Genomic DNA, 25,453 nt, shown 5'->3' with positions numbered 1-25,453 from the left:
CGAGCTCCTGATTGGCTCTGACTGGCAACTGCATCGCGAATTTAACGGAAACTGTAACACGCGTATACGCTTGTAACGAGGTGGTGTCCTGTTCATATGTTATTACATATTTCGCTACGGCGGGAAGTCGACGCTATGCCGAAAAGATTTTGAATAATGAAAAGCTATTGTTTTTACAATTGTTTAGTTTGATTATTTCATAAAAAAACAAAAAATTACAATTTTTGTTGACTATAATAATTCAACGATTGGACTACAATAGTATCTATATTGTAAATATTGAGGTAAGACATTTGATTGTAATCAACGTGTACAATTGGAAAATTTGATTGTTAATTTACATGTATAATGTATGCATGTTTATATATACATAATAGTGGCATTGTATATTTATTGTATAATATAAATATTACAAAGAACGATTTCATTCTTGTGCAGGTAATCATCACGAATTTGATCGATCCCCCTCAGTCTATTATTCAATTTTACAAATTTACTGATATTGCGGACAGTGTTGCTTTATTATTGATTTTGACACGTGTGCATTGCCTAAAAGAAGAAGATAGAAAATTGTTTTATTAATTTTCATTGGAATGTAACAAATTAACTAACTTAAACAAAGATAAGAAAAGATTGTATACCTAGTTGTAATTCAATGTATAACGCCAGCATTATAACATGTATTGGAACGTCGCAATTAGGACCCTTAGAAATCCACACCTGGAATGCAGAAAAATAAATATACACATGAGAATAAATGAAACAACGGAATGAAATTATTATGATTCTATGCATTGATGAGCGGAGACGAATAAAACAATTCTTCAGTAAATTACCTGCTTTAAAGTTTCTCCAGATTTATCTAGTTCGCCTCGAATTGCGTAAGCTACTGCCAAGTTGTACTGAAGAACCGCTTTTCCAGTGGGAAGACTGCTGGGATACCAACCTACAGAATAAAACAAACGACATCAAACCCGTAACTGAAAAATTTGATTAACAGCCTAATCTGTTAGTTCATTTCATTTCCTTTCTACTTACTTCTCACAGGCGTCACAAATGGTTCTTCTGATTTATCTTTATCCTTATCCAGGGTTTCGGGAATTGGTAAGAATGTATCTATATCCTGAATATTCTCAGGCTTTAGGTACTCAATGGCCTCGCTTATTTTGTTCATGAGAATCAAGCTCTCGGCGGCATATAAATTTCCTAGCATTTTATACGCGCCGGGCAATTTTGACATCCCGAGTAAAGCCTTTGCATGTTCTAGAGCTACGACGTTGTCACCAAGGCACAAGGAGATGTAGGCACTGGCCGCGAGCACACTTGCCTTCAAATTCAATGCCTCTAGCGCCGTCGCCTGCGACACCTGAGTCGCGTGTTGGCCACCTTAAGGAATTTCATTACAGTAGAGTGCGTTATGCAAACTCTAAATTTTACAAATTTTTTTGTCATGATAAATAAAACGTTTCAATTTTAGAACCTAATAAATTTCTATTTTCACCTAATACATGAGACGGCGTCAGAGACATTGGAACAGATTGCGGTCCAGCCATTGGTGTCGGCGGCAAGTTCAACTCGTTGTCGTTTGGTAGAAGAAATAAGGCATTTTTCAAACACAACATTCCGAATTCTAGAGTAGGTTGAGGTATGGCGTAAGACAATCCTTCCGTGTGGTATTTAGTGTCCTTTGATAAAGCTGATGCCAAAATAATTTTTCTGTATATACCGTTGCCAACTACTTTTTGCACGAGATCCTTGCGACGTTTGTGTATATTGAAGTCAATTTCATTTGTCTGAAAAGATTTTGATAAATAAATGGGTGGATCGTATCTGTGAATCTATAAACACGTGCAACTATTAAAAAAAAATTGTAGGCACTCACAGGCTTGTGACTATATATACAGCATTCGGCCATCCTCAGCCAGAGACGCGGACTATTGTGCAGTTTTTGCGCGGATTCTGTGAAACATTCGAATGCCTGCGCCGCACGTCTTGCATGGAGCAACGATACCCCCAAGCTGTACATTATTTCATAATGCTTACTACCACCAAGAGTATAAAGGGGTTGTGACAAAAACGGATCTGTAAATAGTTATCAGAGTTTAGTTTCAAGTTGATGCTTTGGAGGACAAAATCGGATGTCCAAGGTTTCGAATATCGAATTAGATTTTACCAGCATCTTTAACTTGGACGCTTTCAACCGCATTTTTGTTCTCTTGTAATGCTTTTTGTAAATAGAAACAAGCCAAGTTCGGTTTTCCCATCGCATGGTGTAGACAAGCCATATTGTTATAGTATAAAACTGCTGCCGATTCTCCGCTGCTTCTGTAAGCAGTAAATTGACGACATGAAATAATAACGAGTGAAAAAATAACTGGGTCTTCGAACAAACAATCGGATTGTCTTACAAGTTCCAGACATAGTCAAGATAGTACAAAAATATAATCGACTCATTGGCATCTTACTTGTATTCCAGACCATCTGCAGATATGGAATTTAATATTTTGATAGCCTTTCTATAATTCCCTCTGAGATATTCCAAATTTCCTTTCAGAAGTATGGACGACACGTTCTAAAAATAACGAATCAAAAGCAAGCCCTGGTGAAAATTCTACTCTGATCAATATCCACCAAAATTTCAACGTAACGGATGAATGATCTATGTCAAATTTCACCGCTTCACATAATACATGATATTTTTTCAAATAATACGTGAAGATTTGAGAAAAATAAGGTTCTTCATCAGGGCACGTGTATATTTCCTGTGAGGAACCTGGCTTAAAGATTTTCATTATTTCAAGGAGAAACTTACTACAGGTGTGCCTGAAGCAACAAGAGCTTTCCACTCTTTCTTACACAACTTGAGCTGATGGGTCATGAGGTAGACCCTTGCCTTGTACTTTAACAATTTTATCCTAAAAGCATCTGTTGCTGCGTCAACATTGTCCCTCTTCTCTTTCTGCTCTTTAATTGGCTTTATAGCGGTCTCCTTGTCTGTTGGTGTGATCTTGGACGTATCCGTAGACACAAATTGACTTTCGATATAATTTAACAGCGACAATGCTGCGTCCGGTTGATTTGTGACGATGTGCAGCTTTATGAGTAACAGGCAGACTTTATGCGCCAGACTTTCCTCTAGAATAGGCAAAATGTAATGATGAGAACGAACGTCATGAAATGATCTTATCATAATTAAAACAGAACAAACTAATTTGTAAATTGCTCACCCATCGGCTCGACGAATGTGAATAGCTTGTTGACTATTTTAAGAGCCAAGTCGTACTGTTTGGTGTGAAAAAGAAGAACAGCCTGATTGTATCGCATAACGCATCTTTCGACATCGTCAACACCTTCAGTTGTGTTGGCGGTAGTTATCTGACCACATATAGCATTAAGACTTTTTCTAAACAGCTCAGTCTTTTTCAAATCACTTTTGTAATACTCGGTGACAACTTTGTTGTGCATTACTTTAAGATCTTTCGGTCTCAACGCTTCTAGTTTGTTCAAGCTGCTCAGACATCCTGAATAAGCGCTTTTCTGAAAATCGGTCAAAGCATTCTGAGCCAACTCACGTTCCTGGTCAGTTATCACCGAGGCTGTACTATCGTTATTGTGCGACTCTGAAATCTCTGTCATTCTTAAATTGATTGATATTGAATAGGTGGTAACAAATTCCTGAAATAAAAAGAGTTGATTAGTTGGTGTTTGAATAAATTCGGAAAATCTATCAAACTTTCATAATTCGTATTATACGTAGAATAACATAAGGAAAAGCAAATCACGGTTTGACAGATGAGATCATTCTTAGGTTAGGTTCGATTTAGGAGTGAATATTTAACTAAACTCAGTTAATAATTTACATCGACATACAAAACTTTTAAAAAAGCTCACACCTAGTTAAATCACAGTATTTTTCGGCTCAAACTCACGTAATAATAAATATATCAAGTGTTTTTTGTTACAAAATCACGGTAGAGAGGTTATGAATACCTATAATTGTATCGCAAAAATCGTCAAACGCTGGCGCGTCAATCCTAAAATAGTTCGGTCAGAAATCCACAAGAGAGCGTTAAAATCGTTTAGCAATATCTCTAGTCAAACATCTTGCATAATTCACTGCACTTTGTGGCCGTGAACACATCTCTGACATGTCGTATAAAACAGTGTTTTGTCCGTCCTTTCTGTCAGACAAAAGGGAATAGGTTATATTTATTAATTATTAAATTAAACAATTTACGACTTGACTACGATGTAGATTTAGTGAGTTGAAAAAAGCAGATCCTGGCACGTTTGCGTGTCATTTTAACTCTGATAAAGCAAAATTTTTTTTTACAATTAATGACAATCATCACCTTATGAGTTAGTCGTATAATTATGTAGCAAGAATGGTGAAAAGTGTAGTTTTTGACATGAATGGATCTATATATCATGAACGTCAGGTAACACAATGAGGGACACACTTTTACGCTAATTGTTATCCTCCCCACTCCCTGTCACATCGTACACAATATTCTGTTTACAAATGCCGCAGGTTAAAGAGCTCTGCGCTTTACACGCCTTGAACAATCTATTCCAAGAGCACGGATTTACCAAACAGGAATTAGACCAAATATGTTATAGCCTGAGTCCCGACGTTTGGATAAATCCGCACAAATCTTTACTGGGACTTGGAAATTATGATATCAACGTTATCATGGCTGCTTTACAAAGGAAAGGTCACGAGGCTGTGTGGTTTGATAAACGCAGGTAAGATTTTGCTTCATCTCACCTTGTGGCAATAGTCATTTTTCTTGATTTCAAGTCAAACAACAACAATTGTTTCAGAGATCCAAAATGTCTTTGTCTCGAGAACATTGAAGGATTTATATTGAACGTACCCACCGAGTATAAGCTAGGATTTGTTTTGCTACCTTTAAAAAGACGGCACTGGGTCGCCTTGTGTAAAATAAGTGGTACTTTTTACAATCTTGATTCTAAACTTGAGACGCCGCAACTCATCGGAAAGGTTAATGTACCCTTTTTTCTCTTAACTCATATCGATGTTCAAGTAAACTAATAATTTTTTAATACCCCCCTACACTGCATAGTATCTACTTTCTTCAACTCCAATCTATGCTTTACAGGACAATGAATTAATAGCATACTTAAAGGAGCAGATCGATAGCAAGGAAAAGGAATTGTTTCTTGTCGTATCAAGAGAAGTAGACAGCAAGCAAGGATGGCTTATGGATCCGTATCTTCCATCAAAGGTACAAAGCGATACCGATCAAGACTCAATTCAATACATCGAAGACAGCTTGCCTTCAGATATTGATTTGCAGGACAATGCAACTGATAAACGGGACTGCCAAAGTTGATAAAATGTGAAATTTATTATCACACACTTATCGACTACTGGTTTCTTTTAAATAGTTTTTTGTCTATCTTTCGATTGGCTTTTTTCTTGCTTCGAGATATACACTTCAGAGGCTCATAAGATGAATAATTATATCAATAGAATAACATTTGTACAGATCACCCAAAGATTCAAATAATGAAAGTGATTGAAGAATGTTTTTGTAATGTTTGAGAAAGGTGTTGTGTCATAATTTCTGTAATTTATCAAATGATAGTAGCTGATTCAAGTATTCTCTTATAATAGTAATCACCATGATGTTTTAATTCAAGCTATTGCTGAAATGGGTAAAAAAAAAAAATGGCATGCCATCTCATCTACGGATTCTATTGTCATCGGTAAATCAGAACATAAGGAAATTGAAATTGATGATGATAAAAGAAAAAAAAAACAAAAAAAAAATGTAATAAGAAACCATAGTTTTGTGTCATATATTGTGTATATATTGTGCACAGAATTGTGCGTTACATATGATGAGTACGTAAATAATATTGAGCTTTCTCAAACTGTTGTAGAAAATTTTTTACAATTTTAGGTACATACTTTGTTTTGTTATGTTTTGATTTTGCTATAAAAAAAAAATAGATATACAGCGTTACCCAGGACTATCGCCCCATAGGCTACCAATCTGCGCCTCCTGAAAATCTCTGGCTGATTCAGTCATTTGAAATTGGCCGACCCAGTAGCAATATTCTGAGTAAACAGATGCAGATTCGCAAGATCGAACGGCCTGTGGTTTGCAAACAACAAATTTTCTATAAAAAATGAGAAACGTTTCAGTCTGTAGGACGATAGTTTTAGGTCACCCTGCATATATATAGTATATGTTGTTATATATGTATTATTTTTTGAGTTGTTGGTAATTATTTAGTGCCTGAATATTAATTTAACACATCGTTGTCTAATTTAATTGTGAAAAAGGGACACTTGCACTATCGCGTGTTTCACATAGATTAGTTGTCATAAAGCTGTCTAGAATATAAGTAAAAATAATTGGTAGTGTCATTCTAACAAAAGTATAAACATGCAAAAAATTTGGCAAGCTACTTTCAGTGTTGAATATTAATTGATCATCTTGATGTTTTATGTACAGTTCTTCAGCAGAAATAATTTTGCATTTACCAAAAGACAGAAACTTTAAAGGCTTCTAGATTTAAATTTAAGTGCTTACATTCATTTACAAATTATAGCACATCAATTTTTTAGAGTGAATCGCTTTATTCGTACAATGCGTTTATTACTATACATAGAAATCTTACACGATTGACTATGCATAAAACGGAAGTAATGCAGAGCACCCAGTACGATTTATGACTTTATTAAATATTAGCTTGTATTGAGAAATGAATTTCATTTAAATGGTTCATTGAAGAATGCAAAGAGCTTTACTAGATTGAAATCTTGGTTTTCGTGAAATATGGAATTGATTGGTTTTATTGACTGATATTGATTTTAGAAAATTTCGATTGAATACTAAAATTAGTGAATTGCGAAATATGTGGTTACACGAAACAAATGGTCCAATTCGAAAAAATGGAAAGCAATACCATAAAGTAAGATGTAATAACATTTCAAATACCAGATTTGAAAGTGTGAATTTATTTTGATAAGGAAAAATAGAGAGAAAAATCGCATGTTTCTTTTGAAGTTGCATCGACGTGAATACCTTATATTATGGATATATTTGTTAATCAAAATTGTAATCAGGAAAGTGAAACATAAAAGAGAATGATATTAACGTTTTTTCCGGATTAGTACAACAAACCTGTATATAACTGGACGTGAATATTAGTAACGTGATAATAACACTATATAGAATAGTTAAGAAATCGAAAAATATTTGTAATTTCGCATAATACACACAAACAGTACAATTTTCAATCTCAGATAGATTTTTGAGTAACACTTAATAATACTCGAACTCAAAACTTGTTGTTCTGGCATAAAATATGTGTTTATTTACTTCAGTATTGTACCACATATTTATTTCATATGATTTTAATTTGTAAATATGTTTCAAATGATAAAGATGTTGATAAATATTAATATATTGTAATTGCTAATACAAATCTTACAATTTTGTTCTTTACTTTATACCAATTTGGAGAATACCTACTTAGTTATTAGTAGTGACGTTACTGTGGAACTTTTCACCACTTAATCGCAAGTGCCGTATTCATCTTCTCTATTTCATGATACTGTGTATGGAGAAAAGCAGTAGATTTATCAGAGTGCTCACCTTCAAGCCACGTAGTATACAAACTTAATGTAACACAATTCTCTTCTGGTTTACTCAAAGGAAGACTGTGATAAACTGTTTCAAGTTTAGCAGCCAATTCACGTGGCTGTGAACCATCCTGAGATCGTATTTGCGCTCCACCGTTGAGACAGCCTTTAAAAATGAGAAAAAAATCAAGTTTCAGGAAACGAATATTGTAATATCCTTTCTCGCTTGAACGAGACTTACCTGATGGACAGGCCATAACTTCAACATAGTGATACGGAGACTTCCCTCTTTTAAGTTTCTGAACAAGGTTCTGGATGTTTTTGAAGCCATTGGCAATGGCGAACCTGAGTAAAATCTTTCCATCCTTTTCCAAAACTGCCTCCTTGAAATCTGGATTTCTTAGATTTTTAAATTCAACAGTAGCATTGGCTTCTTGGAAAAGATGATAAGCGGCGTACTGGAATATGAAATGAGCGTAGCCACCTGATCCCGAGCCTTGATGTCCCCAAAGTATTTTGTCAGATTTTTCTTTGGCGTACGCACCAAAAGGTCGATCTATTTCACCACTTTCAACATCGTTCAATGACACTCCCTGACTAATTAACATATTTTCCAATTCAACTGAAAAAAAAATTCATTATTACAAACAATGAAGATCAACACATGATAATAATGCTGCTTGACACATTTTACTGATATGCATACTCGACGTAATAACGCAGTCGACGTCTCTGGTCTGCTTAAGTTCATTGTAAAAATCTTCTCGAGAGGCTTCCAATTTTTTATCGTAACAGGGCATCACGCTGATGTGATATACTCGCTCAGGAGGTAGCCCTTTGCACTCAGCCAAATGGTATTTGACCAAAGAACCCATTACTTGTTGCGGCGACTTTGTCACACTTATGTAAGGCAGTATGAAATTGCCGTGAGTTTTTTCCGCGTAACAAACCCAGCCTAATTGTACAAAGAAAGAAATTACCTGGATGGAATTACAATAATATATAACTATCGAAACCTTTAATCATAGTTTTGGAAAAAAAATAAGCTATACCCGGACAAGACGAAGCCAGCATCGGTATTTGACCTTTGACATCATCCTGAGAAGACTTATATCTTTCAATAAATTCTCTTGCTGATTCCAACAGAGAAAAATCGTCTGCTGCAGTCATATCCAATACCATATCTGCTCCCAATTGACGAAAATGACCGGCTAATTTCCGAGCAGCAATTTCTGGGTCTAAGCCGTAACGTTCAGCTAGCGACAAAACTGGCTGTACTGACAAACTCACTACAATGAATCTCGCCTCTTCTTCTTTCCCATTCTGTGAAACATAAAAAAAGTATCATTAATTTGAAAATCAGTTTTTATCGGCTTTTCGTCGACTCTGCATCAATTCGAGAAGCAATGAGTAAGTTGTAGATGTAACGTATTACCTCTCGAAGGTTCTGATTTTCCTGTAAAACCCTGAGAAGTTCCTCTTGACTCTGCTGAGTAACAAGAACGCTTTCGGCTGACGTTATACAGCCGCTGCAAGCTAGGCAGTCGGCTAAAGTGATCTCGACTTTTTGCAGTTTTTCTGAAGCACCAGACTGTGATAAAGAAATAAAAGTAATAAATAGAGCGGAACATGATCGGGTTGTGGTTTGAGAAGTATGAAAAGGTGATTAGTTTTCATTACGTAAAAGGACATGATTTATAGTATTTGTTATTAACAGACCAACCTCGTTTAATTCTACGTACGCTCCGTCTTCCTGTATTTTTATTTTGGCCCCTGTCTTAGCCTTCGACTTTGGAATTTCAATTGGTTTTATACATTCCTGTAAAACAAATTCGAATTTACCGCCTATTCTTATAGGCACGAGAAACTGGTTAACATGCAAGTACAAAAATTTAGCTGACTTTCAGGAATAAAATATTTTTAAGCTTACCAGTGACGGAGTTATGAAATCGTCTAAATCCGTCAGTTGCAAAGCACCACTAAATCGCGATGCCATGTTTTAAAACTTTATATTGAAATCAGTCGGAATATCAAGTGCGACTATGGCTTGCGCACACGATAAACTTGGTGATTTTAACAGTGTGTTTAGCGTCTAGCTGATGTCACGTATAGAATACAAATAGCTCGGTAATCGCGGGCGGCGCCACTTTGCACTTTTACGAACAACAATGCGCAACAATGCGAAGGTGCGTTTTCGAATCCATCTGGTGGCAAATAATACACTTTGTAATTTCGAGTACAATTCATTTGGATTCGTATTGATCCCGAGTTTACGAAAGTAATTTTTCATTGTATTTTGAAATCTATACGTATAGTAAATCTCTTGCAATCCGCTGCATAATGTTGATCGATCTGAATTTCGAGCATTATCAAAATTGTGTTTTCCTCACAGATAAAATCAATTAAATTGATTGGTTTGAACAATAGATATATTATAATTTCTCCAGCTGGATATTCGGCATTAATATATATCTGTATATGAGTAACAATCTATTTTCACCAAATTGTTTGATCGTTTAAGCAAACAATATCAACGCAGCGTGCAATGCCGCGATTGCGCCGGCGCCTGTTCCTTCACCATTCACGTTGACGCAATCGAGTGCGTTGATACGTGGGGGATGATTCTTCCTCCCTGTTGCCTTGGGAAGTAAATATTTTGCCTCCTCCCTTTCTGCCAAATGTTCAACGCCCCGTTTTCTACGTGACGTCTCGTTTCGCGGCTCCGCGTGAGTCACGAGCGCAATAATTGTGTCCTAATTTCGCCTGGTATACGGCAATTTTATTCTCATTGATGTAACACAGGTGTACAATATTAATAGTGTAATGCAATTATAACTACGATCGAGATTGAATTATAAAAACAAATAACAGAACAATGACGGAAGTCAAGAAGGACGATGTCGTCAAAATACTTCATACGTATCCCTTGTGTCGCGTGAGTTTCAATCTCTATCACTCAATTATAAAAATATGAAAATGGAATTATAACGTACAAACAAAAAATTTTCGATTTGTTACCTTAAACTTTTCTGTAAAATAAGAATAAACAATTTTCGAACAATATTATCGAGCATTCGATTGGTTCTCTCATTTAGATGTAATATCTTTGCATCTTCTTCTGTAATTATAAATTAAAATTAAGAACCGAAGTTAGAATCAAGCGTATTGAATTCAAGTTTAATAATTTTCACAGTCGTTCGATAAATCATAAACATCGTCAGTAGAAATTCAAGTCTATGGGATTTTAATTTTCGTTGATTGTTTCTTCCGACAGAAATGTGACATGAGCGACGAGATGAAACAGGAAGCGATGGAGTTATGCGTAACGGCAGCAGAGAAGTACGCAGATAATTACGAGAGTGCTTCGAAAATGATTAAGGAAACGATGGACAAAAAATTCGGAGCATCCTGGCACACGGTAGTGGGTGAAGGATACGGATTCGAGATTACTTATCAGCTGAAACACCTGCTGTACATGTACTGCGCAGGAAATTTAGCTATCTGTATATGGAAATCTGCGTAATAATAACATTAAAGTCCATATTCATGACGGTATTCTAATATACCATCAGCTGGACAAAAAAACTACGTTCTTATCCTAATACAAGCAATTGATGAAAAATGTTTCTAAATGTGCTAATTATATGAGATGAATATTGGCAATATATTTAAAGATGTATAGATGTTGTAATTCGTGTAAATTGTTTCACTTTAGATTATAATTATTTTCGTTTCAATTTTCAATAGATAAATGCCGAGCTTAATTGGTTTTCATATAGGTACATACTTTTTATGCCGCAATATAGCGGTTTGGAAAATTTTTACGATCGATATTTTTTACTATGAAAATTGATGATAAATCTACGATCGATGACTGATTAATAATAGTATAAGTACAAACGGACTCAATCCTTGATTCAAATTTTTTTGTAAATACTCATGTGAGGAATATAATAAAATTCGAAAAAAATCAGATCCAGCAACTTTTGCGAATTAGAAAAACAGTTAAATGAAAAAGAATACACTTGTGTAATATTCAGTTGACATCCCACTGAAACTTCAAATAGCAGATACGACGTCAGAACACCAATTTCACATTTTATGATTATAATAAAATAATAAAATTGCAATAATATTTATGTATAAAACCAGAAATTGTCTTATTATAAATACATACATGAGATGTAACAATATTTGTGGCCTGATTGAAAATATATTTGACAAAGTTGAAACAGTGTATTTGATTGAGACTCGATTTCAGTTGGATTCAATCTATCAATACCTTCAAAACCTATAAACTTGTTTGTATAAAAAGTTTTTGAATCTGTTACACAACAGTGTAAATGATTTCGAAATAATCAATCTGGTAAGATTTTTTTTCATTTAGGTATAAATAAAATATCTGAGATCTCCCGGTTGTATTAACAACACAATTATTCTTATGAGTAAAAATAAAAAAAATAAAGCCAATAAGAGGTTTTAAAAAATTTAGGAAAAACCAGTGACCGTCCTCCAAATCAGAGCTGCAAGATTGCCTCCAGTGTACATGTAGAGTAAAGTTTTTTCTTGGTATGTTACAGAAAAACCATAAGCCTCGCCAACTACAACTTGAAACGGAGGACTAAACTTTTTATCAAGACTTTCTTTAATCATTTTAGCAGCATGTTCATAATTATCAGCATATTTTTCTGCAGCCGTAGTGCACAACTCTAATGCCTCCTGTTTCATTTCTTCTGGCATATCGGTTGTCTGTAGAAAATTAAAAGTTCAAACAAGAAGCGAAGAGAAAATATGTCAGAATTTCACGTCGTGAAAACCATGATCTATTTTCACATGAGGGAATAAACACGTGTTTCTCTCTTTTACTTCATTCTAAAACGTACCTTGCATAACGGGTACGTATGTATGATAGGTTGCGGAAGTTCTTTCTTTACTTCTCCTGCGGACATTTTTATAGTTTTTACAAACTAAAACTATGTTTGTGTTGAAAATAAGAGACTTGACACTTATTGCGTCAGTAAGTCGCAAAATGGTTATCAGGTTTTCCCTCATGAAAGATAAAGTTTCGCATAAAAAATGAATAAATGGTTTCAAAAAAAATATGAAATCTGACAATTGTTATTGTTTTATTATGAAACAACGGTAACAACGTTCTATTATGTCTTTCCCTCGTTTCGCCAATTCATACTGTCAATATTTTTCAGTGATATAATCGAGGCTGAGTGATGCGTAGACGTACAATTTTGATAGAAGAATAAATATACGAGCTTTGAGAGATATGAAGTAGATAAACTTCAATATAAAGGATTAACAAATGTTGAATGAAAACTCTCATGTAATAGTTTTGTTAATGAGTAAATATATGTATATCGTATGTATTTATATGTAATTTGTCAACTCATTCAAAACTTCAATGAGGATAAATACTTAATATTACACGTGTCGATGTAGTACAATAATAATATTTAATAGTAATAATAATATTATAAAATTAGCTACACACATGGTATATATTGTATTTTCTTCGTTATTAAATAAACGTAATATTAGATGAAACGGTACTCCTAAAAATCGCAAATATTCTAAACAATTAATTTCAACATGTTCGATAATTATTTTATTCGACAACCAGTAAAATTCCAATGGCAAAGGGGATGCACAATATTACTAAGCCTACGTCAGTTCGCATCCTCTGAAGCCACATCAATTAACTAAACATTGTGTAACATTAAGCACCTTTCGAGAATAACAGCATTCTTTTATCGATACTGAAAAACGTTATTTATATATATACCTAGAGCTATATATATATATATATATAGATGTATTTTTATATATTTTTTTATCATCAAAATATTCCCATAATTGTATTTAATACGGAACACTTTTTAGCTTTAATATATTCTATATAAAAATTTGAATCTGAAGCAATACATCAGGATTCTGTTTAACAGTACACTAAATATTTTTTTTTATGGATTCTTTAGCTGCACATTAAAAACAATTGTTAAAAGCATGAATAAATGCAATAAATATCTTTGTATATCCAGGCACATTCCTCTTTTTCCTTATCGCTCATCAAATAATTTAGAAGGCGTGAAAGGTCGTGTCAACAAAATTAACGATACCTTCATAAAAAAATTCATTAAGGAAATATCTCTATCTAAAGATTGAAGATAATTCATATTGGAAATAAGTTGAATTCAATGATTCGAAAAAAATTTCAGACTCATGTATTTCAAAATAAAAACGGAGGTGTACGTAAAGATGAATAAATTGATCAACTATCGAAATATTGAGTGGATTATAAAAGATGAATAAAAATAATACAGATAAAAGTGGAAAGAATATAGCTAAGATGGAAGAAATTAATACGCAACTGTATTGAACTATACATTTGTCTTAAGAATCTGTTAGTTACCTAGCTTGCCAGATGTAACCTAACTATTCAAATTTGTGAACTACGTTATATGCATACTATTGCAGTCTTTTCTTAATATACCATATTATTGATACGTACATATTAAGTCTGAAAAGATTTGACCTGAATTTTAAGGTTGCGCATAAGTTTTGGATTTGAACTATATACGATTTGGCAATATTTTTTTTCCTTCAAAATTTACACTAATCGGTAAACCGAATTCCAGGCTCTAAATAGATTCAGTCTTTACAATTGATATTAACGATTAAAGTAGAAATTACCTACATTGAATAGACTTTTAAAATATGAAATAGATGACATTACGTTACTCGCATGATATATGATACAGAAATCGTATACTTTGTTAATTTGATTTGTGAAATGTAAGTGTGATCACTGATCAACCACTCGAGCGTTGAGAAAAAAGTTATTCACAAGCTGATAAGCTGTATACGTATATTTACAAATTTCATGAACATATGCATATTATTATCAGTAATGATTTACCTAATGCAGCTTTAAACAAACATTCGCTACATCAAATTTTCGAGAATTGCACAACTTCCTAACGTGATTTATCTTTGAAAAGTTTTGTAGAAATTAACCTAATTCAGTATCAACATACCTGAAATTGAGTGACCAGAAGTTTTGTGGCTTTGGCTATGTCGTAAGCGCACGAGCGTACTTGTTGAAGACACCGATCCATGTGGTCTGTGTCACTTGTGCACCTTTGTAGTCCCGCGCATTCTGCTTGAAGTCTACCTGTGTTACCATTTAATTGACGTAACGCCGATCGTACGTTATCCTCCATTGGATTCTATAGAAAAAGTTTTGAAATTATAGTATGAGACTAAAGCATGATTAAAATTGAATAAAGACCAAATACTAGCCGGCGGAAATATTGCGGTCAACTCAGCGACTGCTACACGAATTTTTTCCGCGCAAGGGACAAAAGCTTCTCTGCAACTGGGTTCCTGCATAGCCATCCACAACTCTTGAATACGTCTCGTGACTTGTTCTGTTCTTCTAGTTACTTCCTCGCTAGGGGGAAGACTCACAGTGCCACAGTCCCACAGACTCTGCGTTGTATTCGGGCGTGGTAATGCTTCAACCTCCCGTTTTGCCTAGATTCATAGACAAGTTTTGTGGTGACAATTACATTGTGGTTCCAAAGTTTCGATTTCCATAATTTACTAGTCAAAATCCTTTCACGCGTACTTGATTATTAGCCGTGGACCACGGAGAAGACTTGCGAAGACCTTCTCTGGTTTCGTACATTGATGCCGGTCTTTGACTACCTCGAGGTGTCGGGGTTTTTATATCCAGGATTGGTTCTGATTCCAGTTCTCGCTCACCGACCACGTGTCCATTAACCACAGCATCTTCTTGGGGTCTTGATTTCAGAGGTACCTGTAGCAAGAAATATATTTTCTAGTTTCAAAATCCGGACCCGTTTATTGAACGTCGTGTGTGTATAATGAGATTGATTAGTAATATTTAATGACAATAAAAAAATTTGGTAAGCCCAAATTCATTCATTTCAAACGACTTTTGTAATTCACCTGAATCATATTTCGTAGCTCACAGTTCTCTTGTGATAATCTTTCAACGGTGGACTGAAGAGAACGTATTTCATTGCGTAGGTCACGAATTGTCGAATCGGAGAGAGTTAGTTGCTTCTTCAGAACTTCAACCACAGACGGTAGTCCCTTGGCCATTGGAGCGAGAGCTTTCTAAAGAAGAAGAACATTGCATTTTCATGATCACAAACGTATGACCCAAATTTTACAATCACACTGATTAAGTTTGACAAGTGTATTACGATTAGAAACTGTGTTAGGGCAACATGAATCCTTGCAGGCGACGAGCTAAGACTTATTAAACTCAGCATATACTCATTTACGTGTCTGATTAGAAAATGGATTAGGATTAAATGATCAGAAAATTTTTGCAACAGCTGTGCATGCACGATCACAGATCTGTGGCACTTGCCTAGTAACACTGCCTGCAGAAGAGCCACGTGCTCAGTCGATTCCGTATTCGTTGTTTTCCTACTACTTCAGCCACCTTTAATAAGTTTTTTTTTTTGTTTTGTTTTTCATATAGAGATGATTGATGAAATTTATCAGAACTTGGGTAATTCCCAGGTTAGTACAACGACTGCTTCAAAAATAATGCTTCATCGAAATAAGAAAACTATCGGTACATCAATCGATACGAGTTATAGGTAATCGGGAATGTAAAAATAATGATACTCGACTAGTTCCGAATCAGTTCTTTCACTGTGAACTGTGTACATGTGAATGTATAGTCTGCTTATCGATTGCAAACATTTCTAATGTTGTGATTGTATACCTCGTCATCCAAATTGGGAACAGATGTCTGGGCAGAAGCATTAACTACTGTAAGAGCAGCATAGTCGTCATCGGAAGCCACGCTGTCATATAAAGGCTCATCATCTGATACTTGTGATGCATGATTGGCAAAGGTCTGCTCTTTGCGAAGCAATGAAACTGCAGGATCTGAATTAAACAATAAGACAAAATTTCACATCACCGATTATGCGAATATAAGTATTTTTCAAGATTTTACAAACCTTGTGGAGGAGCAGCGTTAGCAAGCATATGTCTCTGCTTGGCCTCGGTAAGAAGATCGATGATTAAAATTGCAAACTCTTGAACAGTGAACCGTGCAAGCTTTTGTCTACCCTGATTCCTTGTCGACGATAATTGAGGGTTTACCGGCAAAAAAGGGACTGTGCATCTCTCTGGCAAAGACGCGTTCGACATCCAAACTATGATAAAGATTGAAGATAGGTAAAATGTGTAAAAAAAATTATGCGAACCATAAAAATATCCGTTCACGTTACCAGCAAATTGTGTGTGGAACTAATTAAGGCCTCCTACAGTTCCAAAGTTTTGTAGTATGGTATTTATAACAAGTTTATACTTACAATTCTAGTATCTGCTAAATTATACAACATTCATACCAATTGCAAGTAAAAACAATATTCCATAAGCAATTTGAATCTATAATAATTTGATTTAATGCAAGTTGCCACGCCCACTACTAGTGTAATTAAAAAATAAATACCTACTATTACGTGGCATGCATATATACATATATCGATGATTAAATTTCATACATAAAATTCAAATCGTATTTAACTCACCTCTCCTTATGATTGGCAAAATAAAAAATTCATGCGCATTAATAACGAGGAAATGAGAATAGCTGTTTTGCGACTTAGGTAAACAGCATAGTAGAAAATATGCTCTATTTTTTATGGCAAACGGTACAGCTATTATCGCAGTATAATCAATAAATCACTTTGGTCTAATGTTATTGTTATAGCTTATAAAAACAAATTCCTTAATTGTGGATAAAATGTTTGAAATTATTGACTATGATGAAAATTTAGCAATACACTATTTATTATTGCTTCACACGTAATTTTACTCACTAGCTTCTGTCTCGCGACGATCTACCTCATCGTAAACATCCATCGCAAGCTCTTCCAACAAATGATTTGGTAACTGAAACGCACAAATTCGAAGCATCAAATCTTGTGTTACTATCAAAATGACATCGTTATCTATGATTTTCAAAATATTCATGATTGATGAATAAATTTGAAGAATTCGCTTACCATTTGTAACTTATTTCTAGCTTGAATAGTCATTTCATTTCTCTCCGTTGTACCCCATTGAGGTATAATGAGATGTTGTCCTAATCGATGTTCCGGTTTCCGAGAGCAAACGTGGTAAGTTAATCTGTCTGTAACTTCGTACATACTTTCTATAATTCGCTCAGCTAGATCCAGGTGTCCGGCCATCCTGAAAAATAATATAGAATGTAATTGAGCAGTTAAATTTTTATCACCTATAAATTCAACAGTGACTGAGATAGTTATAGTTGTCACTTCATTCTAAAAGTGGCAAAAAAAGAAACAAATGGACATAAACTTACTTGGCATGTTCAGCAGGTGTTTGGCCATTCAAGTCCATTGTACTAGGGTTGCCGCCATTAGCTATGAGGAGTTCCAACTGTAGCGCCTGTCCTGCTTTAGCAGCAACATGTAACGGCGTTGTTCCTTTTTCCTGAGAATCGCATCATCTGATCAGTATGTATTTTTTTAATTGATTGTCAATGACTAAGTCGATTTAAAGGTAATGTTTTATCAAAATTCCTACTCTCCATGCAATGTGAATATGTCGTACTTGATAAAAGTAGTTTGGATTAGCACCCTGAGCCAATAAACGAAGGGAAGTTTCTAGATTAGCGGTACGAACGCTGCTGTGAAGCTGTCTACTAAGTTCTTCCTCGCTACAAATTTCTTCTTTACTAGGTCGCAGAATAAATGCCAGCTGCTGATGTTTTGCCTTGATGAAGTCCGCTTTCACCGGGCTGCGTAAGTTCAATTGTATGTAAATAAGCAGAGTATTTCAAATCTCTGTATTGTCTTTACAAAGAATAACAATCACTCAGGTTTCATAGAAATAATAAGACGCTTGACAGAGAGCTACGTCATTCTATTTATAAAGAGAATCATATTATAACGACATCAATAATGATCATTTGAATCATCTCAACTTACTGTAACAGATCTTTGGATTGAGGTTTTCGTCTATTAGTCTTAGAGATGCTCGGATCCAACAAGGAATGTTCCCAAATGCTATTGGCACCATTGTTATTCAGGGTACGCACCATCTGTAGAAATTAACATTACTATATATACAATGCTTTAAAAGATCCAACAAAAACTGAGACTTTAAACGTTCGTTATTACTGACCGAAAGCAAGTATGTACTCCAAATTCCCTTGTGAAGAGATTTGATATGCGATACATGGCGTCCTAGACTGCGGTGTATACTGCAGCATTCGTCGCACAATAGAATAGCCCTGTTCAAAGATGCCCATCCTGGTTCTACTCGTACAACAAAAAGAAGAAAAAACATCAAAAGTGAATATATAATTTTTTGAAGAATTGAAAATGCGGTAGTAATATTGATATAAAGAATTGACGATATCGAATTTATGTACACACATCGGTAAGTGTCAATAAATCGGTAAATATTGACAACAACACAAAACATAAGAGAGTAATAGAAGTGAATAAAAATCATTTGACAAGTTCTCATCGTTGGGAACCGCGGAGTATTTCTAACCTCATGAAACGAGTTGGGATAAATACTAGTTGATTGTTGTTTAGGATAAAATTGAGATTGAAATTTTTAGAAAGATACGTATGTGAGTGAGATAGAAAAAATGCTCCTATCAACCGGTGAGATGACATAACGCTTGAGTAAATAAGTAACTAATTAGGGAAGTTGACGGAGATATAAATAAAAATGATGCAGTTACCAGGCGCTCCACAGTCGGCACAAGTATCCACATTTCCTCGATGCTTTGGTCGCGCCATTATTTTATCTATGTCCACCTCCACTATTTGGCCTCCCGGGTAACACCTCTGAAGTTAACGCTGAATACGCGAGAGGTCAAGAATTCATCATTCGTCAATCGGAAGCATGATTTTTTTTTACATACCTAAATAGCAACAATTAACGTCTAAGCAATTGTTGATGACAAATAAAAACACTACTCAACGACGCCATTACACTTTTCATTAATTATTTACCACCACACATGCAAACATCCTCATATGCCTTGTGTCGATATATTTACACTCGCCGTATCTTCGACTAGTCGACTCTATTGTTGCGTAATCGACTTCGTTCGAAAGATGTACGTATTGTTGGAATCCTAAGATAAGGAAGCTTATGAAATTATTCCTGGGAATACTTATACACTACAATATACGGATCCAAATAAATATTTTACGACTTAAGGAAAATTCTTTTATTCTGCCAGATGAAAATCAATGGATAGAAAGACAATTACAATAAATACACTGAAATGATAAATTACAAAAAATAACATTAGATTGTACAGTTATCGATTATACAAATAAAGTCTATGCATTGATACACACACTTAGAAATCAAGTTTTTGAGGTGTAGCATGCAAGTCGTGAAGTTCCGCTAACAATTTATCTCTTAAAAGTAATCCATCGTTCGCCATACTATTTGTATCTTGAATCTTGACCTTTTCGTCCGATCCCATTCGATAACGCTGGACGTCTGGCGTATTCAGAAATTTATTAGCTGACTTTAAAACCATGTATTCCCGCAATGATCGGGCGTTCTTTTTTCTCCAAGCAATGCTTTGCCCAGGAGTAGTAGGCATTTTAGGTGTACACGGTGGTTTGGCCTTGTTGTTAGATTGGGAGACTGCAAAATTTTCAATTTTCGTCACAGGTGTACTATGGTCGATGGGTGAAGACTGTTTAGCATTTTTCATCGCTAGCCTAGCGGATCGTCTTCTGGCAGGTGGTTCGTTTTCAATATTTTCTGAATTATCGACGTTCAAAGCCAAGTTGGTAGATACCTGTTTTGATAAATCATTAATTTTATCCTCATCTGACTGAACTTTTTTGTTACTTGAAGATTTTTTAAGCTCAACAGTCTCAGCAGTTTTCTGATGAAATTCCTCGGTCTTTTTTAAACGATTTTCATTATTTTCGAACGCAGACAATTCCTGGGAATTCAAACCACTATCAAAACGCTTGTTAGTGTTTTCATTGTATTGATAAACCAAAAAAGCCATATCTTCATTATTCAAACTCCTCCACCCCTTCAACTTCAAATTGGATGTTAGGACTTTTTGCTTATCTATGTTTGCATTCACATTTTCCAACTCTGATTTAAGGTTTGCTAAATATTTCTCATGGTGGGATATTTCATCCATTAATTGTTTTTGTTTGAAAACGAGTACCTCATTCTTCATACTTATCAAATGAGCTGTAAACTCAGTCATTTCAGCATCACGATTTTCTTTAGTAGCGTTTTCCATGCGTTCAAAAGTCATCGATTCCTCAGATTTAAGAGAAATTGCAGGTGGTTGTAGGCTCAAAACTTCTGAATATGATCCATCCTGTACAAATACACTGTCTTCTAGTTCTTCGCCAACTTGAACATTTATTTGGGCTTCAGAAGCTACTTCCTTTTGCATGACAATTACTGTAGGCCGTTGACGTGTAGCTATTTCAACATCTGAATCCTGCCGAGCGATGCCTTGGATATTTTCTGAATCTTCAACATTTTTATCTGCTAATGTAGAAATTTTTATATCTGTATTAGAATCGACTGTGAGCTGCGAACAGTGACATTTTTGATTTTGCTTCGGAGAATTAGGCATCGACACGGAATGGATGGAATTCTTTTTGGTATTTTCAATTTGATTAGTAGAACGCCTTGTTAATGATGTATTACTTGCTCTGACGGACAAGTTTTCATCATGCGTCTCAGAAATTAGCGATGGCTCCTCAGGAACATCCGACGGTCTTCCAATTATCACATTTTTCTCATCAACGAGGACATGGTTTATAGGTTTATAAATTGAAGGTCTTGCTGCCGTTGAATTTCGTTTATTAATAAAAGAACTCGATATGGATCCCGGAGGTAATAGTCTGCTGTGTCTCGAATTTTCCTTAGGTTTAACTGTGCTCGATTTTTTGGTGGGCTCTGCTTCACAGGCTGCGATGCTATCAGGTAATCTTGGCACTATTTTGTTAGCATTCAGAAGTCGACTTTTTCTTTTCGAAAGATTAATATTTTCCTTTGGTTTTGATGAATCGTATAAACTATCGAGCCTTCTTCTAGCATTGTTCTTAGGTGATTCAAATAGCTTATGAATATTACGAATCGGTTGCGGCAATGGTCGACCTGCAAATATAAAGAAATTTGTTATTTCTAGCTAATGTAATATGGTGAAGTACAACAAAATAAGGCAAGCTGCAATGGTTATAAAAGGAAAAGAGAAACAAAAGAGACCTCTAAGAAGCAATGCATGCAAGTTATAAAGAAATTTTTAAAACTGAACAAACTTGTACAAACTTGTCTACATTAAATACTTATTCATCGGTATACCAACCAGATATGAAATGTTACACTGAGCAATACTGACCAGGAGTTTTTCGACTTGATCCAGTGTTTCTGCGGTCCAATGGCTCGTTGAAATACGCCATAGATATTCTCACTGGTTGGCATTTTCTCTCCTGTATATTAATAAATATACAATTGTAATTAAATCTCGACATTGAATTCTGCTAATATTACATTTTTAGTGTACATGTATGAGAATGTGTGTTTAGAGCATTGGTAAAGTATATATTTATGTATATAGCATACAGAAAATGACGACGAAAACAAACATAAAAATATACACACAATTTTGTACCCTACGCAACTATTTGATCGTCGTCTATGAAAGAAAGTAAAACATTTATACCATTGATTCTCAGTCTGTATATTTTAGCAAAATTGACTATATAAAAATGGATTCTGTTAACATTAAAAAATTCCTGAATTTTGAACCCACCGATCGAGGTCTGGCCATTTGAGCCATCGTAGCATCCGTTGTTTCCTGTCCAGTGTGACCTGGCACAAGGTCACGGATCCTAAATATTGGATATTTTTTTCCGCTGGATTCTGAAATGATTCAGTAATTAATTCTAACGTTCGATGTGAGAAAAGAGAACAGATTAACACCGATAAAGTAGTTCGATTACTTTGTGTTTAGAAAATATATTCTAGCATTGATACGCTAAACTTACTCGATGTGTAACATGGAACATCGCAGGTCAGGTTCGTTGACACTTTTTGTACCGACATAGTTTTTCTCACTGATTAAACCATTCCGACTAATCTGTTGATTTACACAATATGTCTGTGTGATTTACGCCAACTCCAACCGTTCAGAATTCAAACTTCACTTAACCTAACCTCGTCCAATACCCGTAGAATGTGAGCACAACCATAGGCTGAATTTTTACGGTACCGAGTTCTTGACCAATAGAAATGCCGATAAAACAGCGACGCGCCACCTGGTGCTTAGATATATCAACAGTATCACTAATCTTATGGACATTCCTATTGGTCAAGAACTGAAACCCAGTCATGAAGGGAATTGTATCGCGTATTGTATTGCCCTGCAGATTCAAAATATGCTCCGACGACCGTCAGTTGCAATAGTAAATATATATTCATATTTAAGGTAGTTTTAATTAGATTCATGGTCAACCGTTGAGTGATTTATATATTTGAAATGAAACAGCATTTAGTTGACATAATATAAAAGATGATTATTCTAAAAAAGTACAGTTGCTCAAAAGAGTTTAAGATCTATACAATAATTGTAATAATAAATTGTAACAATATAATTCAATTGAAATATATTAATATATATAATAAGCATGTACACATTTAAGGTAGATTTAATTAGATTCATGTTCCAACATTGAATAATTTATATTTAAAACATAACGTATTTAGCTGACATAATACAAAAAATGATTATTCTAAAAAAGTCCAGCTGCTCAAGAGAGTTTTAGATCTATATAACAATTGTAACAAGAAGATGTAACAATATAATTCAATTGAAATATATTAATATACATATATAACATAATAAATGTGTACACATTTAAGGTAGTTTTAATTTTAGATTCATTCATTCAACATTGAATAATTTATATTTGAAATATAATGACATAGAATAAAAGATGATTATTCTAAAAAAAGTCCAGTTGCTTGAGGAGGGACTACAGTGAAATTTTGATAATATTGAGAGTTTGATTTTTGAAACATCTAAAAAAGATGAGATTAAAAATTCCTCTCAACAAAATTTACATTATGGTAGTATGTGTCCTGAAAATAATTTCAATCTCCTGCGATGAAAATCCAAGCGCAAGAAACTTTTGGCAGAAAATTCCCAGCTCACCGCCTTCCAAAAGTTCTTTACGCATACACTTTTTCATCGCAGATGATTGAAATTTTTTTTCAGGACACATACTACCATAATACAAATTTGGCTGGAAGGAATTTTTGATCACATCTTTTTCAGTCATTTGAAAAACAAAAAACTCAATATCACCGAAATTTCACCGAAGTCTCCCCTTAAAAGAGTATAAGATCCATATAACAATTGTAACAATAAATTGTGATAATATAATTCAATTAAAATCTTTTTCAATCTTGTCTTGTATATCCATAAGAAAATGAAGACAACCATTACTATAATAATTATACATTTGTTAAAATTTCATATAAATATAGTGACAGCTCGTTTCCACACCACCACTAGGGGTAGAGCATTCAGTGCGTTTTTTTTAAACGTGGTATCCCCAATAGGCCTATTCCACGAAGAAGAAATGTAAAATTGATCACAACGACATGATTGAATTGGTTTCTGTATGCCATCCAAATAATGACAGGAGAAAAGGAATAAGAAATTTGTTAATAAAACGACAACATAACAAAACGTCTGAAGGAAATCTGAATAAGTCTTGAACTTTGTGTTCACTTTGACTGTGAGCCCAGATTTTGCGGGTAGAATAATATTTGATAAATTTTACACCGTGAAAACGAAAAATGTAACTGACTCAACTAGACAGTTTCAGATTATTTTTTTTCTCCAAAATGCGTCATCCAACTAGATGTCAAACATTGCGATTTTTTACTTAAAAATGAGTCAAATGACGACAGACAAAAGTTTAATTAGCTGAAACAGACAAAAGTTTGATTAGCTGAAATAGAGAAAACGTTTAATTAGCTGAAACAGACAAAAGTTTGATTAGCTGAAATAGAGAAAACGTTTAATTAGCTGAAACAGACAAAAAGTTTAATTAGCTAAAACAGACAAAAGGTTTAATTAGTTGAAATAGTGGAAACGTTTGATTAGGTGAAACAGACAAAAGGTTTGATTGGCTGAAACAGACAAAAGGTTTGATTAGCTGAAACAGACAAAAAGTTTTATTAGCTGAAATAAAGGAAACGTTTGTTTAGCTGAAACAGACAAAAGGTTTAATTAGTTGAAATAGAGGAAACGTTTGATTAGCTGAAACAGACAAAAGGTTTGATTAGCTGAAACAGACAAAAAGTTTTATTAGGTGAAACAGACAAAAGGTTTAATTAGTTGAAATAGAAGAAACGTTTGATTAGCTGAAACAGACAAAAAGTTTTATTAGCTGAAATAAAGGAAACGTTTGTTTAGCTGAAACAGACAAAAGGTTTAATTAGTTGAAATAGTGGAAACGTTTGATTAGGTGAAACAGACAAAAGGTTTAATTAGTTGAAATAGAGGAAACATTTGATTAGCTGAAACAGACAAAAGGTTTGATTAGCTGAAACAGACAAAAAGTTTTATTAGCTGAAATAAAGGAAACGTTTGTTTAGCTGAAACAGACAAAAGGTTTGATTAGCTGAAACAGACAAAAAGTTTTATTAGCTGAAATAAAGGAAACGTTTGTTTAGCTGAAACAGACAAAAGGTTTAATTAGTTGAAATAGTGTA

At 34.5% G+C, this 25,453-nt stretch overlaps 7 protein-coding genes across 9 annotated transcripts; 2 read left to right on the top strand and 5 right to left on the bottom strand.

Annotated features, from left to right (window-relative positions):
- Nucleotides 1-371: 371 nt before the first annotated feature.
- On the bottom strand, nucleotides 372-4,091 carry LOC124410666 (CCR4-NOT transcription complex subunit 10). 3 transcript variants are annotated; one of them, XM_046889216.1, is made up of 11 exons: nucleotides 3,991-4,091; nucleotides 3,228-3,675; nucleotides 2,813-3,135; nucleotides 2,466-2,572; nucleotides 2,174-2,325; nucleotides 1,883-2,082; nucleotides 1,502-1,793; nucleotides 1,039-1,386; nucleotides 837-946; nucleotides 642-720; nucleotides 372-549 (listed from the first exon to the last, which is right to left on the bottom strand). In XM_046889216.1, exons 2-11 carry the CDS (start codon nucleotides 3,634-3,636, stop codon nucleotides 494-496), a joined length of 2,076 nt encoding a protein of 691 aa, XP_046745172.1. In that variant the 5' UTR covers nucleotides 3,637-3,675; nucleotides 3,991-4,091; the 3' UTR covers nucleotides 372-493. The 3 variants fall into 3 exon arrangements, with proteins under 3 accessions (XP_046745172.1, XP_046745171.1, XP_046745173.1); XM_046889215.1 differs by having other exon boundaries at nucleotides 3,894-4,030; XM_046889217.1 differs by lacking the exon at nucleotides 3,991-4,091 and adding an exon at nucleotides 3,849-3,892.
- A 162-nt stretch (nucleotides 4,092-4,253) lies between these two features.
- On the top strand, nucleotides 4,254-5,581 carry LOC124410678 (josephin-2). Its single transcript, XM_046889235.1, has 4 exons — nucleotides 4,254-4,439; nucleotides 4,532-4,746; nucleotides 4,825-5,005; nucleotides 5,124-5,581. Exons 1-4 carry the CDS (start codon nucleotides 4,386-4,388, stop codon nucleotides 5,355-5,357), a joined length of 684 nt encoding a protein of 227 aa, XP_046745191.1. The 5' UTR covers nucleotides 4,254-4,385; the 3' UTR covers nucleotides 5,358-5,581.
- Nucleotides 5,582-6,255: 674 nt separating this feature from the next.
- LOC124410670 (probable cytosolic Fe-S cluster assembly factor CPIJ010948) lies at nucleotides 6,256-9,687 on the bottom strand. The gene is made up of 7 exons (XM_046889223.1): nucleotides 9,552-9,687; nucleotides 9,345-9,440; nucleotides 9,057-9,212; nucleotides 8,674-8,944; nucleotides 8,328-8,576; nucleotides 7,863-8,243; nucleotides 6,256-7,787 (listed from the first exon to the last, which is right to left on the bottom strand). The coding sequence occupies exons 1-7, from the start codon at nucleotides 9,615-9,617 to the stop codon at nucleotides 7,546-7,548; spliced, it is 1,461 nt and encodes a 486-aa protein (XP_046745179.1). The 5' UTR covers nucleotides 9,618-9,687; the 3' UTR covers nucleotides 6,256-7,545.
- Nucleotides 9,688-10,203: 516 nt separating this feature from the next.
- On the top strand, nucleotides 10,204-11,525 carry LOC124410251 (dynein axonemal light chain 4-like). Its single transcript, XM_046888471.1, has 2 exons — nucleotides 10,204-10,556; nucleotides 10,896-11,525. The coding sequence occupies exons 1-2, from the start codon at nucleotides 10,497-10,499 to the stop codon at nucleotides 11,142-11,144; spliced, it is 309 nt and encodes a 102-aa protein (XP_046744427.1). The 5' UTR covers nucleotides 10,204-10,496; the 3' UTR covers nucleotides 11,145-11,525.
- A 584-nt stretch (nucleotides 11,526-12,109) lies between these two features.
- Nucleotides 12,110-12,570, bottom strand: LOC124410532 (dynein axonemal light chain 4-like). The gene is made up of 2 exons (XM_046888983.1): nucleotides 12,505-12,570; nucleotides 12,110-12,370 (listed from the first exon to the last, which is right to left on the bottom strand). Exons 1-2 carry the CDS (start codon nucleotides 12,568-12,570, stop codon nucleotides 12,110-12,112), a joined length of 327 nt encoding a protein of 108 aa, XP_046744939.1.
- Nucleotides 12,571-12,982: 412 nt separating this feature from the next.
- On the bottom strand, nucleotides 12,983-19,696 carry LOC124410206 (ARF GTPase-activating protein GIT2). Its single transcript, XM_046888412.1, has 13 exons — nucleotides 19,407-19,696; nucleotides 18,836-18,969; nucleotides 18,640-18,752; nucleotides 18,263-18,449; nucleotides 18,012-18,142; nucleotides 17,692-17,878; nucleotides 17,506-17,578; nucleotides 16,639-16,836; nucleotides 16,398-16,564; nucleotides 15,605-15,775; nucleotides 15,261-15,452; nucleotides 14,933-15,166; nucleotides 12,983-14,859 (listed from the first exon to the last, which is right to left on the bottom strand). The coding sequence occupies exons 1-13, from the start codon at nucleotides 19,462-19,464 to the stop codon at nucleotides 14,659-14,661; spliced, it is 2,046 nt and encodes a 681-aa protein (XP_046744368.1). The 5' UTR covers nucleotides 19,465-19,696; the 3' UTR covers nucleotides 12,983-14,658.
- Nucleotides 19,697-19,941: 245 nt separating this feature from the next.
- Nucleotides 19,942-22,924, bottom strand: LOC124410205. The gene is made up of 4 exons (XM_046888411.1): nucleotides 22,717-22,924; nucleotides 22,482-22,591; nucleotides 22,068-22,158; nucleotides 19,942-21,826 (listed from the first exon to the last, which is right to left on the bottom strand). The coding sequence occupies exons 1-4, from the start codon at nucleotides 22,772-22,774 to the stop codon at nucleotides 20,037-20,039; spliced, it is 2,049 nt and encodes a 682-aa protein (XP_046744367.1). The 5' UTR covers nucleotides 22,775-22,924; the 3' UTR covers nucleotides 19,942-20,036.
- Between the last annotated feature and the right edge of the window lie 2,529 nt (nucleotides 22,925-25,453).

Source organism: Diprion similis, chromosome 9 (assembly GCF_021155765.1).
Source record: "Diprion similis isolate iyDipSimi1 chromosome 9, iyDipSimi1.1, whole genome shotgun sequence".
Lineage (NCBI taxonomy): Eukaryota > Metazoa > Arthropoda > Insecta > Hymenoptera > Diprionidae > Diprion > Diprion similis.
Note: the sequence above shows the minus strand (reverse complement) of the source record. Positions and strands in the feature narration are given on the sequence as shown.